Source organism: Lissotriton helveticus, chromosome 1_1 (assembly GCF_964261635.1).
Source record: "Lissotriton helveticus chromosome 1_1, aLisHel1.1, whole genome shotgun sequence".
Classification (NCBI taxonomy): domain Eukaryota; kingdom Metazoa; phylum Chordata; class Amphibia; order Caudata; family Salamandridae; genus Lissotriton; species Lissotriton helveticus.
In genome coordinates this window covers 156,260,474-156,277,549 of record NC_136057.1, presented here as the reverse complement: position 1 = coordinate 156,277,549, position 17,076 = coordinate 156,260,474, and the positions used below count along the sequence as shown (strand labels likewise).

The window sequence follows — 17,076 nt, the reverse complement described above, 5'->3', positions numbered from 1 at the left end:
AGAATGATTTCTTTAAGTTTTTACAAATTCGCAGCTTTTTACAAAATTCACCACATGTTGCAGTTACAAGTATGAATAAAATCCCCCTTCTGGAACATTTCCATAAAAAAACCTCTATCGGTACCCTGTATTCATGTCTAATGCAGGAATTTCCGGAAGATTTAGAGAATTGTCAAATAAAGTGGGCAAGTAAATTGGGGATACCAGTAGTTGATGTTCATGAGTCTGTTAATCTTGCCACTGAATTTCTAATAACAAGGATGATGAAGTCGCAACATTTTATGTGTATACACGATCTTTATTACACGCCCGGCAAAGTGGTTAAGTGGAGCACAACAGTTGGTACGAAGTGCAATCGTTGCGGGCTGTACGCAGCCGATACAGTACATATGTTTTTTCAGTGTCCTAAGCTTGGGGAGTTTTTCAAACAAATTGAAAGTTTTTTGGCTGTTATTCTAAAGACTAACATTGATGTAACTCCAGAAATGGTGTTAATTGGTTTAAGCTCCGGTATTTCAAGATCCAAACCTTTGACTCGTTTTCTCTTCATTTGTATGGCGGTAGCCCGAGCCTGTTTTACAAGGGATTGGATTAATTCTGATCCCCCGTCTTTTTTTAATTTATGTATAATATTGAATCTGCTATGTATAAAGTTAAGGGTATCAAAAGAATGGTTATGGGAGAAAAAATGTGGGCGCCAATTGCTGATTGGATTTAGATTTTGTATGAATTTGAGTTTGTAATTTTCAAAATTTTCTCTGCTGAATTATGAATGAATGAAGAGATTCTTATTGTGCGCAAACTTTGCCCAGTGGGCGTCAAGGCGCCTACATCAAGAAAAAATAAAATAAAATAACAGCTCGTCACCACATGTAGTATTCTGTCATTGGTAGGCCCTCCTGAAGAACCAAGTTTTAAGTTCCTTTTTAAACAGGTCAATTGAGGGTAGCGTTTTTATCTCAATTGGGATGGAGTTCCAAAGCTGCGGAGCAACAACTGAAAAGGCCCTAGCTCCCCATCTAGTCAGCCTAAAGCGGGGCACGACAAGTTGGAAAAGTCCAGCGGACCGAAGACCTCTTGTTGGAACGTAGCGAGTGAGTAAGGAACTAATCGCACTCGTTGATCCCTCCGTCAGTGCTCTATACGCCAAGCAGAGAATTTTAAAAGAAATTCTGTGCTGCACAGGAAGCCAATGAAGGTCTTTCCTGGCCTTGGTGGCAGATGATGTTTTAGGAAGAGCCAAAACAAAGCGTGCAGCAGCATTCTGCACAATTTGCAGCCGATGTATGAGGCTCTTGTTAGACTCCATATACAGAGAGTTGCAATAGTCTAACCTGGAGCCAACAAGAGCGACTGCAACCTGTTTGCGCGCCTGGGGGGAGAGATAACCACGGATTCTGTTAAGTATCCTAATCACACCCCAGCACGTGGCCACGGTCCTGTTAACTTGTAGGGACAGAGAGAGTGAGGTGTCGAATATCACACCAAGATTTCTGGCTGATTGGGATGGAGTGGGGCAGGTGCCAAGAGAAGAAGGCCACCACTCGCTCGACCAAACATCCTGGTCCTTCCCAAAGACCAGTACCTCGGTCTTTTCGCCGTTAAGCTTAAGGGAATTGATAGTCATCCAGTCTGCCACATACTGCATGCATACCCTAAAGCTGGAGGCGGATGTCATGACAGAGGAATGAGCCAGAGACACCATGATCTGGGTGTCGTCGGCGTAGGACACCACCTCCATCCCCTGCGATCTTACTAGTCTAGCAAGGGGGGCCACATAGATGTTAAACAGGGTTGGGCTCAATGCCGACCCCTGTGGCACCCCACATTGCAAAGACTTGGCAGGGGAGAGGTAGTTCCCAAGCATTACTCTCTGCTCCCTTTCAAGAAGAAAGGAGTTCAAAAGACTCAGGGCCGGTCCAGTAACCCCTGCCTCCCTAAGCCGAGATGTTAAGATGGCGGGAGACAGGGTATCGAATGCGGCCGTGAGATCCAACAGGACCAGAACTGTAGTTTGGCCAGAGTCCACTTTGCGCCGGATGTTGTCGACCACAAGGGTAAGAGCGGACTCTGTGCTGTGGTGTTTTCGGAATCCGTGTTGCGTGTTGTCTAAATATCCCGACTCATCGAGAAAAGAGGACAGGTGGAGGTTGAGATGCGCCTCCAATATTTTTGCTGGAGCAGGGAGAAGGGAGATAGGCCTGAAGTTTTTAAGAAGGCCGGGATCGAGATCGGATTATGACTGTCCATTGCTATTTTTCCTTGCATAAAATAATAATAAAAAAATAAAAATAAAAAAATGCACTATACTAGCAGTTGCCTCTCAGTCAGCACTTTTTTACTACTGAGAGCAAATCATATATGCATACAGTGATTTATGAATTTAAATTAGAGTCCAAAGTTGCAGAAGAACAAGTTAATTACTGTAACATTCTTACTGGTGGATGCTCAATCTAAGTGCAGATTCCTCCCCTTGGAATACCGCCTAGGTACCAGACTGGATCCAGAAACATTTCTTCAACAGTGCTCCCATGTGCTGCAAAGTGGCACCGTGCGACTCCGCGTTGGCTCTCTACCTCCCAGGAAGCCACATATTAGCACAAACCCTGCACATTGATGTCACCTTTTTGTGTTATAAATTGTTGCCATTAATGTACTGAATAATAACTTTTGAAATGCAAAAAAGAGGCAAATTCACAGACCGGGAGGTGGAAGAGCAATGCAGAATCTGCCAGAAAGAGATTTTGTTGAAGGTAAGCAACATGTTCTTCTGGTAGCTACTACAAACTGCAAATTTCTCATCTTAGAATAGATACCAAATCAGTAATTTACCAGGTGGAGGATCTGTGGAGTGGTCTCAGACTAAAAGTTCTGGAGGACCAAGAAGGCAAAGTGCCGCCCCAGCAAGAACTGGCTGTCAAGGCAGAGGTGCTTTGTAACATGAGCACTGATACCTATGTCACACCTTGGCAGATGACGAGGACAGGCACTCCAAGAGCCAGTTCAGCAGCTAGAGCTTTTAGCCCTGGTGGAATGCACTTTCAAACATTGTGGAAGCTACTTCCTGGACAATGCGTAGCAGTTCTTGCTGCAGAAGATTATCCACCTAATCAGGGTCCTATTCTGCACAGCCTATCCTTATTTCACCCTGGAGAACCCTTCAAAACACGTATGTTCCCTGGTACAAACAATGTAAAAGCTCAAACCCCTATTGGGGAGCAGCCAATGGAACATTTATTATTTCATGGGGTGAGGGGTAGCAAAGAATGCTGGCAGAGTGATGGAATGCCCAAATAATGCCACTCGAGTACTCAACACCAACTTTTCTGGGGAAAAAGTGGTATAGACTGGATGCACTGAAAGTGACTGAAGTTCACTCACACAACGATCTGATGTAATCACAATAAGAAAGATATTTTTTTAAAGTGAGGAGACTCAGCGAGCAGCTGTGAAGGACATACAAACGAAAAACATCAAGACCAAGTTAAGGTCACAGTATAGCATCACAGACGACAAGGGAGGGAACATTCATGTGAAACATTTAATAAATCTCATCACAACCGATGAGTTAAACAAAGATGGTTGGTCTCATAAATACAGAAAGGCGAAAGGACAGACAAATAACCTTTAATGATGCCCATTGCAAGGCCTTGCTGTGCCAAAGCAAAACCACACAAAACGACATTTGACAGTTTTGCTTGTAAGGGATCAATCTTAAGAGCGACACACCCATCAACAAATTTGTCCCAGTGCCCGGCATATATGGTTGGATGAGATGCAATTCGGCTTTCGCCCAGCGCACGGGACGGAATCCGCGTTGGTGACCGTGTTAGACAATCTGCGGGCGCGAGTCGACAGTGGTCGGGCAGCATTTTTGGTGCTGCTCGACATGTCGGCCGCGTTCGACACGGTCAGTCATCCCACCTTGATCTCTAGGCTGGAAGAATGCGGGGTCAAAGACAGGGCCAGGGACTGGGTAATCTCCTACTTGGACTGCCGTCAGCAACGGGTTTCGTTACCCCCCTTCAGTTCAGAGGAGCGGAGAGTGGGACAAGGAGTACCTCAGGGCTCAGCCATCAGCCCTATACTCTTTAATGTCTACCTCCGCCCTCTAGTCCAGCTCATTAAATCATTTGGTATCTCCGTATTTAATTATGCGGATGATACCCAGCTGGTTTTTTCCCTGGAGGGACAGGATGCAGTCACATTGGAGACCTTTCATCGGTGCATGCAGGCTACAGCGGAATGGCTCCGTCTGAACTCGCTACAGTTCAACGGAACCAAGACTGAGGTCCTGTATTGCTCCACTGACCGAGTTCCCCGAGATCTCCCAGCTGACTTTTGGCCTCCATCCTTTTCAGAGACAGTGTCAGCCGCACAATCGGCACGCAATCTGGGCGTTATTTTTGGGCCTAACCTGCAGCTAGATCTACATGTAAATAAGACCACCTCCACATGTATGATGCTGATCCGTATGCTGCGTAAGGTTCTACCCCTTCTCCCTGAGCAAGCCAGACCAGAAGTAGTGCGTTGTACCATCCTAAGTCGACTTGACTATTGTAACGCACTGCTTCTGGAGGCCCCGGTAACACTTCTGGGCAAGCTGCAAAGGGTGCAAAACATTGCTGCCAAACTCGCCCTCTCTCGCCCCTACCATAGCTCTTCTACGGCAGCGCTGCGAGAACTTCATTGGCTGCCGGTCCATTTGCGGGTGCGCTACAAGGCAGCGTGTATTGTGTTCAGGGCTATCCATGGCCTGGGCCCAATTCCTTTGCGGCGAATGTTTGCCTGGTATTGTCCTTCTCGAGCTTTGCGCTCCTCGTCCTCCAGGCTATTGGTAGTTCCGCGCTTCCAGAGAGTGAGGATGGGCGGCCGTTCGTTCAGAGTAGCGGCGGCCAAACTCTGGAACTCTCTGCCAATATCCTTGAGAAGCCTTGAAGATCTCTTAGCTTTTAGAAAGGCTTTGAAAACCTACCTTTTTCCCAGGACAGGTTGAGCTACTGCTTTCACTGGATTATGGGTCAAAAGCGCCAGGATGCCCTTGGTGGTGACAGGTTGCGCTATATAAGTATACCACAATACCACAATACAATATCGATTTTGTGAAAGGTTGCCAGGCGGTAAAGATGCATCCACTACTTCATGAGGCGGATATAAAGCAATAATTTGCCACTGCTCAATCACCAAGCATGTAGATGTGGATTGCACATATTGGGGTGAAGAACCCTGTCCTGTTGCTGTGACAGAAGATACTCATGAAGTGGCACCTTGATTGGAGTACGAATGCTCATGCCCACAAGTTCTGGGTACCATACTCTCCTGACCCAATCCAGAGCCACTAGAATGACTTTGGCCAAGTCATTCTTTATCTTTTTCAGAACTTGGAGTAAGAGAGGCAGGGGCTGGAAGGCATACATAAGTGTCATGTTCCATTCCAGCAGGAACACATCTTGTAATGAAAGTGCAGAAACTCCGACGTACAAAAATGTCAACATTGCGTGTTGTTGACGGTAGCAAAATTATTTAGCCAAGGTTCTCGCCACTGCTGGAGGATGCCCTGCATCAGCTTGTCATGTAGCTGTCACCTGTTGATATAAATTCCTGACACAGACTCCATTTTGAAATGTGTTAGCCTAACTTTATTTATTCCCCTTCGTCAGCTTTAAATGAGATATTAACATATGTTCTTGACATGAAGGCACATTCAGCTTGAACAACAGTTTATTAGTAGAATAGGAGAAATTAGTCTGGCAAAGATGCCCTAAACAGAGTCATCTGGTACTCATCTGGTGCACATGATATATAACAATGATATGTGCACAGAGGGGATGCAGGTAATAATAATCCACATTTGTAAAGCGCACAATCACCCGTTAGGGTCTCTAGGCGCTGGGGGCAGTCGGGAAGATTAAGCAAGCTATTGCCCAGAGTCACATGGTGCTGGACTAATCTGCCGCCAGAGCAAGGGATCGAACCGTGATCCCCAGATTCCGGAGTCAGTCGCCCTGGCCGCGGCGCCACACCTCTTCCGTAAAGAATACTGGTTCTGGCTGGATTTCTCCACTGCGTTTCTGCCTCGCTTGTCATTCAAAAGCAGTTTGATTACACAGTAGTCAGTTTATTATATAAAGACTAAGATTCATCCATTCAGTTGCTAGAGGTCTTCATACCTGAGCTGTCCAGAACCAAGTCAGATTCCAGATTACTGGCTGCTGCCGTTTCTGGGCCAAGGTTGGGCCAATGGGTTGGAAGCCAAGTTTAGCTGAACTCTGCTAACAGAAGCCTCCCTCCTCCTTGTCCTGCCGGCTGAAGGTCTGATAACACAAAGGCACGCTCTGTGCAGGTACGCAGTGCAACCATTATAACACTTCCTCTGCAGGCAACGTTGGTTTATTTTACATGATCGCAAAGCAGAGATATGAGTGAGTAAAGGAATTGGAAACCTAGTTTTGAGAGCCATGATAGAAATGTTCACTCTCATAGTAACCATGCTAATAACAATCTGCTTCATATGTCTTGTGGTCACAGTACATGTATTAAGTCCAAGAATATTACAATAAATATTTTTAAACATACATTTTGTCGTTAGTAGTAAAGATGCTTGAATGTGACAATCTAGGCACGACAAATGTGTTTCCTGAATACCACTGTGTCCCTGGGAGGGCCACTGTTATGATTACCAGAAAGCACTTTTCCCTCCATGAAACAAGAAGAGGAGGTATGCATTAAACCAGATCCCCCTTCTTCATACATAGCACACTGAACGACGTTCTTGTGTTATAGGTTTAGGGGGGGGGGGTCTAATCCTGTAAACGTTGGGTATATCCATAAGATACGTAGAAGATATGGTCTGCCAGACGCTGCCTGCTCAGCTCGTAATCAATGGCATTCAGGGATCCTGCCACTTGGTTTTAGCAAGATGCTCTGGCGCTTCAACCACCCCCAGATGCACAGAGCCTCCTAGCACAGGAACCAAGTCTCCATTTCATCCTACTTGCTGCAGTTCCACATGGCATTGAAACTGGGTAGCAGGAAATGCGTAAGAGCCAGACAAACAGCCCGCAATTGGTACAGACTGCAGTGGAGCCGGCTTTTCGATGGAGATCAGAGTGCCGCAATCTCCACTTCCTTAGATAACTTCCCCAGCCCAACAGGAATGCATCCTTCATCACCGTCAGCTCTGGGTGGGGAGGAGAGAAAGGCCTGCGGCAGAACTCAATTACAGTCAAATCACCATACCTGTAGATCGTGAGTAGTCTCCTCCAGAATCTGGATGACATCTGGAAGATTTCTTGGATGCTGGGCCTACTTTAGATTCCATTTCAGAACCTGCAAGCGCCACCTGGAGCAGCTTACAAGGAGAACTGCTATTAATGTGATCCAGGCCAAGGCTGCAAAATCGGGATCACAGCCCGAATGTCTTGGACTTGACTTGGAGGTAAGGCCTGGAACTGCACTGTCTCCTCTGCAAAGGTGTCAGGTGCAACTTGGGTTCATTGACAGTGAACGTCAATTTTGTTATAATGTTAGTCATTGTCTGAAGGTGGTCTTCGAGTCACTGGTGAACCAACGTTCAACAGCCAGTCGTCAAGTATGGGGAAGGCTGGTATACCCGACCTCCAAAGGAGGGCAGCAACCGCCGCCATCACTTTTATGAACAGCAAACTGCGTTGGTTAGGCCAAAAGGGAGCCAACAAACTGAATATGCTCCTGAACTACCTAGAAGTGCAAATAACATTGGTGGGACTGTAGGAGAGGTATGCAATAATACATGTCCTGAAAGTCCAAGGTCACCTCATCCAGTCACCTGGGTCCGGAGCAGACAGGCATTCAGATGCCAAAGGTCCAAAATAGGCCTGAGACTCCCATCCTACTTTGGGACAAGAATATAGCAAGAATAGCAACCTTCTCCTCCATTTAAGCTCAGTACACTCTAGCTGGTACCTCTGGAAAGTAATTCACTCACCTCTTGCAGTAACAGGGACAGTTGCACGTCTGAAATTTGCTCGGATTGGGGGATGGGGGGATGGAGGGGATGGAGGGGGAGGGTGTTTCATTAATAGCCTTGAGCTGCATATGCAGGAGGACATGGATCCTAGGTGAGGCAACTTGGTGTTAGCTGTTGGATTGTTGGCATGTCTCAGCTCCATGCATTTTCTCTGTATGGATAATACTCTCTTCTCCGAAGGATACACTCTTCAATTTAACATGTCCACCTTTGCTCCTAGATAGCTAAGACTTTGCACTGGTTTCAGTATTGACTTGTCCATGTTGATTTGAAGACCCAACTTAGAAACCAGCATGGCTGTGGTTTGAAAGTCCTGTGCTGCATTCAGAGGAGAGTCTTTTATTAGCCAGTCATCGAGGTAGGGATGAACAAATATCACCTTCCTCCTTAGATAGGCTGTCTCGATTACCATGCACTTTGAGAACTTTGGCACGGTTGGTTTGGCCAATTTTAGGCCAAAACGTAGCATAGCGTATTATTATTGTTTGCCTACCACCAGAAATCTCAGAAATTTCCTGTGATGCTATGATACAACAATGAAAAAGTAAGTTTCCGAAATGTTTATGGAGCATAGCCAAGATTTGATGAAGAGCCAGCATCCTGAATCTCTATTTGGTGATATAATATCATTCTATAGTGCCTCGTCTGGTTTTTCTTTAGGATCAGACAATACTCCCTTAAACTCCCTTATTCTGCATGTCTATGGAACTATTTCTATCACTTGATAGCTGATGTTTGTTGGGGGGGCAGGAGGGAGGGTTGAAATTGTCCTGAAACAAATGTAATATCCTCGTTGTATGATGTTCTGAACTTATTTGCCGGAGGTTATTAGTTTCCACTCTTCCAGGTAAGTTGTCCCCACTTCTCCTACAGGACTGGGTAACTGTAGTGGGGGTGCTAGGCCATCACTATTGGTTTCCAGATGAGTTCCTACCTTTGGCAGCTTTTGTTCTTTGGGGGAGTGGTCCGTTTTTATACATCTTAAGGTACGGCGGAGTTTGCGATTGCCTCTAGTGTTGCTGAGGCTGATATGACTACTCAGGAATTGAACATGCTAATTAAAGCACTCTCTCTCCTTGGACCTGTATTGTTAGCTAAAGAACTTTTTTTGTTCTTGCAGTCCAACTGCTTTTAGAGTTTCTGACCCATTCTTCAAACAAAGCATCTCTTCTTCGGTATGTTGTCCGAAGAGTGCCAAACCTGAAAAAGCCAAGTTCACAATTTTCAGCTGCACATCAGGCTTTAAGGATGGTAGCCATGAAGCTTTTCTCAAGGAAATTCTGTCACAAGAGCTGTTTGAGGCAAGCTCATCAGAGTCTACGGCTGTACTACTTACCTGGTTGGAGATAATTATCCTTGCTTAAGAATATTCATGAAATCATGTTAACAATGTTTTGCTAAGTCGGAGACAAAATATTTCATGCCGCCCCATATATATCTATAACCAGGAGAGCTGTAGAGCTGGTGTTCTATAAGTGTGTGGAGGCCGTGCCACACATTTTCCATCCTGTTGGGTCCCACCTCTTGCTGTCTCTTACAGGTGGAGTAGCTGGGTAAGGTGCAGATGCATGCTTTCAGCTGACTGGAGTGACTATAACTGAATTTAGCTTAGGATCCCCACCGAGGTAGTCTGGGAATTGCTGGGATGGTTTGATTTTCTTGAAAGGCGGGGTGTCACCGCCTTGACTGTCGCTTTTTCTCTTCTGTAATATCCTCGGCATAATTGGTTAGGGCGCTGCGCTTGGTTGAAGGTTCTACAGTTGGACGCACGCTGTTGGTTGCGGTGTTTCCCAAAGGATATTCTGTTTTGCCGTTCTTGTGGAATGTTAAAATATTGTCCGCGGGAGAGACTGAATGGAGAATGAGCTGGTGATGTTGGAATACCAGGAACATGCGGAGTCAGATTAAGGATATCTCGATTGTGAATATGGTCTACGTCACTTACTGACAGGCGTACTATGGAGATCCTGTTTGGAAGGCTTCCATTTTCTCAGTTGAAACACGGGCTTTGCTTTGGAGGCATTTCTTGGCGGTGAGAGATGCAGAGGTCTTGGAGGATTCTCGATCAGATCATCAAATGTTATAGTCAGTCTCCGCAGGAGATGTGGAAGTGGAGCTGGATCTGGTTTCATAACCATTCTAGAGTAACCAAAAGGAGCAACAGCAATCTCTTCTACCTTTATTTGGAGAAGGCTTTGACTGCTCACAGGTGACACTCTGAGGAATGCTAAAATTGAAGATATGGTGACAGTGTCCACACCTTCGACAGCACTGGAGATAAGGACACTCGAGACCTCTGTGATGTCAATGGAAAATGTACAGATGTCGATCTAGGTTTCTTTGACGTTCACAGCAAACGTATTGATGTCGATCTGGGCTTGCTGTTGATGGCAAGTAGGTCAAGGTGAAATGGCCATGAGGTTTCTTTTGATGGCAAATGTGTGATTATCACTGTCCATTTTGAATGTCTCGATGTTGAAGTCTTGTTGATTCATACTTTGACAGAAAACATGGCGCAGATCCTCTAGACAGTGACGCGAAGATTTGAGGGTCAACGTTCCAGGATGTCCAAAATGGTGCTGAAGCTCATCTCTGCCACTGGACCTCTTTTCTTTAGATCACTCTCTGAGGGACTCTTTAAAAGGTGGCACACTTAAAGAGCCTGGCTGGGAAACTGATCTTTATAGCCTTTTCTTTTTTTTCCTCTCTTACTCTGACCTCATGTCCTGCATAATAGCCCTGAGCTTGATGCTATGTGTTCTCTAACACTTTTGTTTTTACAACTGCAGTTGACTTTCACAAAGTGAAGGATAGGCAGGCAGACAATGTAGATCATCGTATGGGCATCTGTAACTGCTGCCTTTGTTCCACACAAAGGACATTTGGTGAAAAAGGATTGCATTTTGTCTGAAAATAAGTCAGGAAAAGAAAATCCCTCTAATCAACAATAGATGTTGAAAATAAGGGGTGAGACTCTGCTCAGTTGTTGAGAGATCCTTCTCTAATGAGCCAGAAACTGGAACTAGCTCTGGACAGCAACTGTCAGCACAATGCCTTGCAGGTAGGGGAGCCTTCCCAGGATTGAGGGCACTTTCTCTCTATTCTTCATATAGCCCATCAGGATGCATTTTTACCTTCATTTAAGCAATGTTTTAAAGGGGATTTACATGTCAGATGCTGTATTTCAGCTCCAAATAGGCAATTTGTAGCAATATTATAGACATTCAGGAAAAGAAAAACATCCTCTCTGCTAGATTTCCATTATATAACTACACATACACCCATGGATAAAGACACCCAGCAAAGGTGTTTCCACTGAAAATAACTATACAGAAAGGAGTTCCGAGCCCACGCATGCAACAGGGACATATTGAAGCACTTATGGCTATCAATAATGATCCTAAGATGCAGAAAAGTAGCTTACTGAAGACCGTATATTTACTCCCTGATTACACATTATGATCATGCAGCTTATTTACTGAATTATGTGGCTTACAGCACAATTTGTGCAATAGTTGTGTCTGCTCCGGGAAGCATTGATGGCCAACTTGTAGGTATGATATCTTTGCTCTAACATTGAGCTGCGATGTAGCATTTAGTTCGCTGAGATAATGGTGTCCACACTGAGCCCTGAGGTAAGCTCTCACATAATGGAATGTAAAAGAAAGGGTAGCACCTGAAGGCAGTAAGGAGGTCTGAGAGACACATTTGGAGTGCAGAAACATCTGTGAATAGTTTCCAAAGAAGCCCCTTAATAGGTGCCCTCAACAAAACCCGTGAGAAAGTCACAACCATCAGGACAGCGATGTAAGATTTAGTATTTCTAGTCTAGTCTCAAATTAAAGAAAATGTTTTGGTAGGACCACTATCTGCATTAATGGGGTCCTAGCACTAGACAGCATTGGAAATAGAAAGTGGATCGTGCTGAGAGAGGTTGTGAGGGACGGTGCAATCAGGGCAATGAGAGAAGTTTTAGCTCAGGAAGAAAATAACACAAGTGTTTAAAATCTGAGCTAATTTCCTACGCTGACCTCTAGATTACTATCTCCGTAACTTGCTCTCCTTTAACCCCGTCGTCACCTGATCCTACAGACTTGCTTTTCACACCCTTGATCTCTGTATAGCTTCATATTCTACATTATGCCTGCCCTTTCTCTGATTGCAAACCATCTAGCTCCTTTCTACTCAAAATCCCTCATTCTGAGTTCTCAACTCGTGGCTCTCCTTCTTATTATTCTTTCTTTCTCCGTCTGCCTTAATACCCTTTTAGATACTTCCCCTTGTACTTCCATGGTCCCTTCTTCCTCTCCTTACATCTCTCAACCCCCAGTATACCACTTTGCTCTACAAGTACTTGTCACGCAACTCTTGGCTCATTTCAATGCGAGGTCGCTCCGCCTCAAGGTTTCCGCCTTATTTCCATTTATTCTCCCCTTATAGTTCTCCCTTATGTCTAACCTCCTAAACCTTCTGCCTCCATCCATGTTCTAGCCTCTCACTACAATGCAGCATTTAGCTGCTGTGTTCCGGTGTTCTGATTTGTTCTCTTTCCTTGGTGCACCATATTAGGACTGCCTGACTTGAACTGCTGTCTTTACCTTCATTGGTTACTTGTTGGTTCTATGGAAGGAGTTAACTCAACCTGCTTGTTGTTGTGGATAAATAACGGTAAGGTTCAGTGGCAGAACACTGACAAGGTGGGGATAACACAAAGCAGCTAACCAGCCCTCAACCACCATGGTGAGCCTTCTCCTCACCAGTCACTCATGGACCAATTCTTTAAATGGAGGACACATGGCATTAACTTCCCACTTACTCAAAAGTGTCTCCAAGAGGCTTCCGTGCAACACGTAATTCCAAGAACCTGGACAAACACTGTAGGTTTCAAGCCCTTCATGACCAACCCAAGTTCGAACTTGCTTATTATACATTTGATAAAACCAACCTGATCAGTAGTTTTTCCAATGGTTTCTGCAGCACAACAAGGCAAGGTCGATCTGAGAAGGCAGGAGGAGTACCGGGCAGTGGAGGGGACTTGGAGGGAGAGCTGCTCCCAAACACTTTCCTCTTGACCTTTGGTGTGGCCTCCTTACTTTGAACACGGTGGGGGAAGCGCAGCTTCAGTATCTGTATCCGAAGGATCTCCACAATCTGAACACAGGAGGGAAGGAAGGAGGCAATGAATGAGAAGAAGGATAATCTCTACAAACAACAAAGGTTAGACCTGCAAGTTAGTTTGAGATCTACAGACCAATGAGTTTGAAATCCCAGCAGAAGGCACTGACTAAAGTTTAACAGAGGGGAGTGGGAAAAGATGTAGCATCCTGATGCTGAGGCCAGATCCACTAACATCATGAGCACAGAGATGAGAAGCAGAGTGATGCATAAATCGAGAAGACAAATCAGGGGATTGAGTTTGGGAGCAGCAAGCAACAGAGAGAAAAGAGGGAGCAGAGGGGTTACCTGCAAACAGTTAAGCAGATGCAAAGAAGACAACCAACAAAAAAAGACGCTTCAATGCAAGGGAAGAATAAAAGGGAATAGGAGCAGGGAGGACAAAGGAATGCGTGAAAGGTCAGACAGGGAAGGCTTGTGGTTATACAAGTTCATCGTAATAGATGACCTGACATATTTGGACGATTTGAGGATTCATCTGCTTACTCTGCTGACAATTTTTAATTTTCAAATGTCAATTCTAGAAAATATCTATATCGTTTGTTCATTTGCGCTCAGACAACTTACTCAGTCACGCTGTTCCTGCTTGCAAACAAATCAGAACGAGGAAAAGGCTAAGAAGAGCATGGTTTGAGACATTCACTGTACAGGTAATTCAAGTATTACATCAAATTGTATGCAAAGTTAAAATCTTGAAGTGTATAAGCCCAGAGATGATGAAAATGTGCTTGCTTTTTGCAGTTGCTCTACGATCACCAGAAGTGGATAGGAGGATTGTTTTTGGGCCCTCAGATATCGACAATCCTAGATGCACATTTGAAACGCAGTGGACTGAGGATATGAGTTAATATCACTGTTCAGTCAAAGAGTAGATTATTTAATATTAGTGTCATAAGCCTGTAGGTTCCGGCAGATAAACTACATTTAGATTGATTTCAATGAGCCCTTGTCAGTCATGGGTGAGATACCTAAAGCTGTCTCTGTGGGGAAAATCTTCTACAAACACCCTACGGATGCATTCAATATAACAAACCAAAACATGCAGGTCAGAACCAGCTCGGTGAGCCACGGGGCAGTCAGATGGTGAGAGTTAGTTAGCCACTGGTGCCCTTCGGTACATCCTACAATGATTCAGCAAACTGGGTAAACAACCCTTCTTGTGCTTGACTCTCAGGGTAGCGAGGAGTCCAAGGCTTCTCAGGGAGGTAGTGTGGGGCCAAAGAGCTAAGAAACTTAATACCCAACACCTAATTTTAAAATCCTCTGTCCCTGGGCCTCAAGGCACCTCAAGGTCAGAGGGAGGTACCGCCGGTGTGCAAGGGCACCAACATGTTCTACTGAGGGGATGGTGCATATGATGAGGCAGTCCTGTAGACCTATGGCAAATAGGATGGGAGGCCTGACACTACTAGTAGAAAACGTCCTGCTTCGGAGATCCTGCTCAGGATCCAGAAGGGGAGCTCTGTAGGATGGTAGCCACACGTTGTGCCCTGAATAATTCACCCAAACATCTATTGGCCACTGTGAGGCGGTCAGGCCCAACCGTTTAGAGGGCAGAAGCAAAGACGTGAGTGGTACGATCAAGGCAGGCACAGCTTTTATACTTTGGCCATAACTAGGTGTGCTACCAGGGGAATATGCAAGGATTCAGTGGTCCTGGGTGGGTGGGTGCTTCTTAATGGACGAGGAATACAGTGAAGGGGTGAGGTGATGGCCATGAACACTGCACCTGCATCGATGGAGCTAAAGCGAATTATGATTATTGGGAGACAGAAGTGCATGCTCTGACTGCGGCATTAACAAGGGGATGAACCTGATAGAGCGTACAATGGAGAGTGCCATGCAACAAACAACGCAGCATGAAATTGTGCCCGAACAGAGGTGGTTGCCTCCTACTCAACAATCATGAAGCAGAGGTTACAGAGGTCGTAAGTACATTAGCAGGAACTCTAAGAGGCAGTGCTCTCAAGTATTTCTGCATAATGGAAGAGTAAATGCATCAAAAAAATTGGACAATTAATAGGGTTTATTGGAACCATTCACAGTGTTGCTCATAATTCATGTCACAAATAAAGAATGAACAGGATGATTTGGAACAATTCCTGGCTTTACTGGATGCCATGTATATGGATACAACTCAACCACCAGAAGCCCCGATCGAATCAACCGAAATAGAAGCTCAGCCCCTCAGACGACAGGGACACCACAGCTAACATCATCTTCAAGACAGAGCCTGAAGACTGCTTTGAAAGAAATGGGAGAACAGAGACCTAAGTAACCCTTTCAAGACGCATCTCAGAGACGCAGCCAAGTCTCCATCACCCCTCACTGAAAACCAGTGGAGGACAGGGCAGGAGGTGAGAGAGTAGCCTCACTTACAGAAAATTGCCAGGTAATGTCTGTCAATTATGATACGTAATCCTGGCAGGAAGGCAGATTCGAGAGAGGCTAAATTTTGCTCAATGGGGACTCTATAATTGTCTGACTTTGAGGCATACTTCTACTGTGCAGGAACTCTTATTTTACGCATGCTTGATGCTACCTGTGAGAAGACAAACCCCAGAGGCTGTTATTATTAAGACCTAGTTGTCCAATAAGTGTTGGGTGGGCTGGGTGCTTGGAGGAAAGCTCTCCCATATACAGAGGTTAGTTGTATTGTATTGCAACACTTATATAGTGCTTATTATCCCCCATATGAGGCACCGAAGAGATTGCTTACATGGGTAGCACCCTACACCATGTATGGTGAGTGGTTCGAAGGATGTTGTCTTTGTGGGAAGTGTTTCCATGTCAAACGTGAGGACCACGAGGTGCGTTATCGTGTCATGGAATGCAACGCTTAGAATTATGATGGATGAAGAACTGTGAGAGACCGGCGCAAAGTTCATTGTTTTCAGTGGCAGCTTTGAGCATCTCTAAAGACCCCTTTATGGTATTTCTTATGTTCATAGCCTGCTTAGCTGATTACTTCACTGAGTTGTCCATTCTGAGATATTTTGTTTAAGTTTAATGTTTATGATCCTGGGCAGGCGTAGGTTGGAGGAAGACATGGATCAGAGATCTGCTGGGATGGACTTAGTTATTATCACCCCATATCTGATTGCCATTGTTTGATGTCAAAAGCCAGTTGCAGTATGTATCCATAAAGGACTTGCCGTGGTGGACCAGCTTGAAGTGCTCCGTTGGCCAGCAGCCTGTGGGAGATCTTGTCAGTTACTCCACATATGTTGATAGTTAATCATAGCATAACAAGTATTTGTGAAGCGCACGCACACCCAAGGGTATCTTGGCGCTGAATAACAGATGTTTATTGTTTCCCAACTCAATGGTACTCAGTTTATTGACCTCAGAAGGATGAAAGGCTGAGTGGACCCACCAGGTTTTGAACCCATGATGGTGAGGTCAAACACAGGCCCAGACAGTGTACACATTAGTCCACTAAGCCACCAGACCTGGCACCAATAGAAGGTGCTCTTAAATTATGAAATGTTTATTACGTCAGAACTTGGGCTTTATATATTCATACCATACAAAGTTAAATTTCTGTTGCACTAGCCGACTCCTGTTTCCGACTTCACCTTCCAGCGCCTGCACTCCACTTTAGCCCACCATATGTAAATTTGACAACGCATTAGAGTCATGACAGCACTGCCCCAGCCTAAAAATAGTATCAGCGCTAAGGAAACAAGGAGATTAAGTGACAGTGCAGTAGGACTGACTGCCAGCAGTTATAAATTATAGCATAATACATCTTAACACAGTTACAGGAACCCACTAGGTTCAGCAGATCATGCACCTCTGTGGCCAGCAGGGTATCTGTCGGCTGCTGTGACTAGTGGGTGGGAGGACAGCTGTGTAAGAATGTTGATATTCTCAAGGGAGACCCCCAGGCA

The 17,076-nt window shown here is 45.2% G+C and overlaps 1 protein-coding gene across 7 annotated transcripts in view; it reads right to left on the bottom strand.

Moving 5' to 3' along the window:
- SZT2 (SZT2 subunit of KICSTOR complex) overlaps positions 1–17,076 on the bottom strand; it is an 804,663-nt gene that overhangs the window by 648,356 nt on the left and 139,231 nt on the right. For all 7 annotated transcript variants that reach the window (XM_078659317.1, XM_078659363.1, XM_078659315.1 and 4 more), the window contains exon 15: positions 12,954–13,159. In XM_078659317.1, the coding sequence (XP_078515443.1) occupies positions 12,954–13,159 (206 nt within the window). The remainder of the gene's footprint in view (positions 1–12,953; positions 13,160–17,076) is intronic.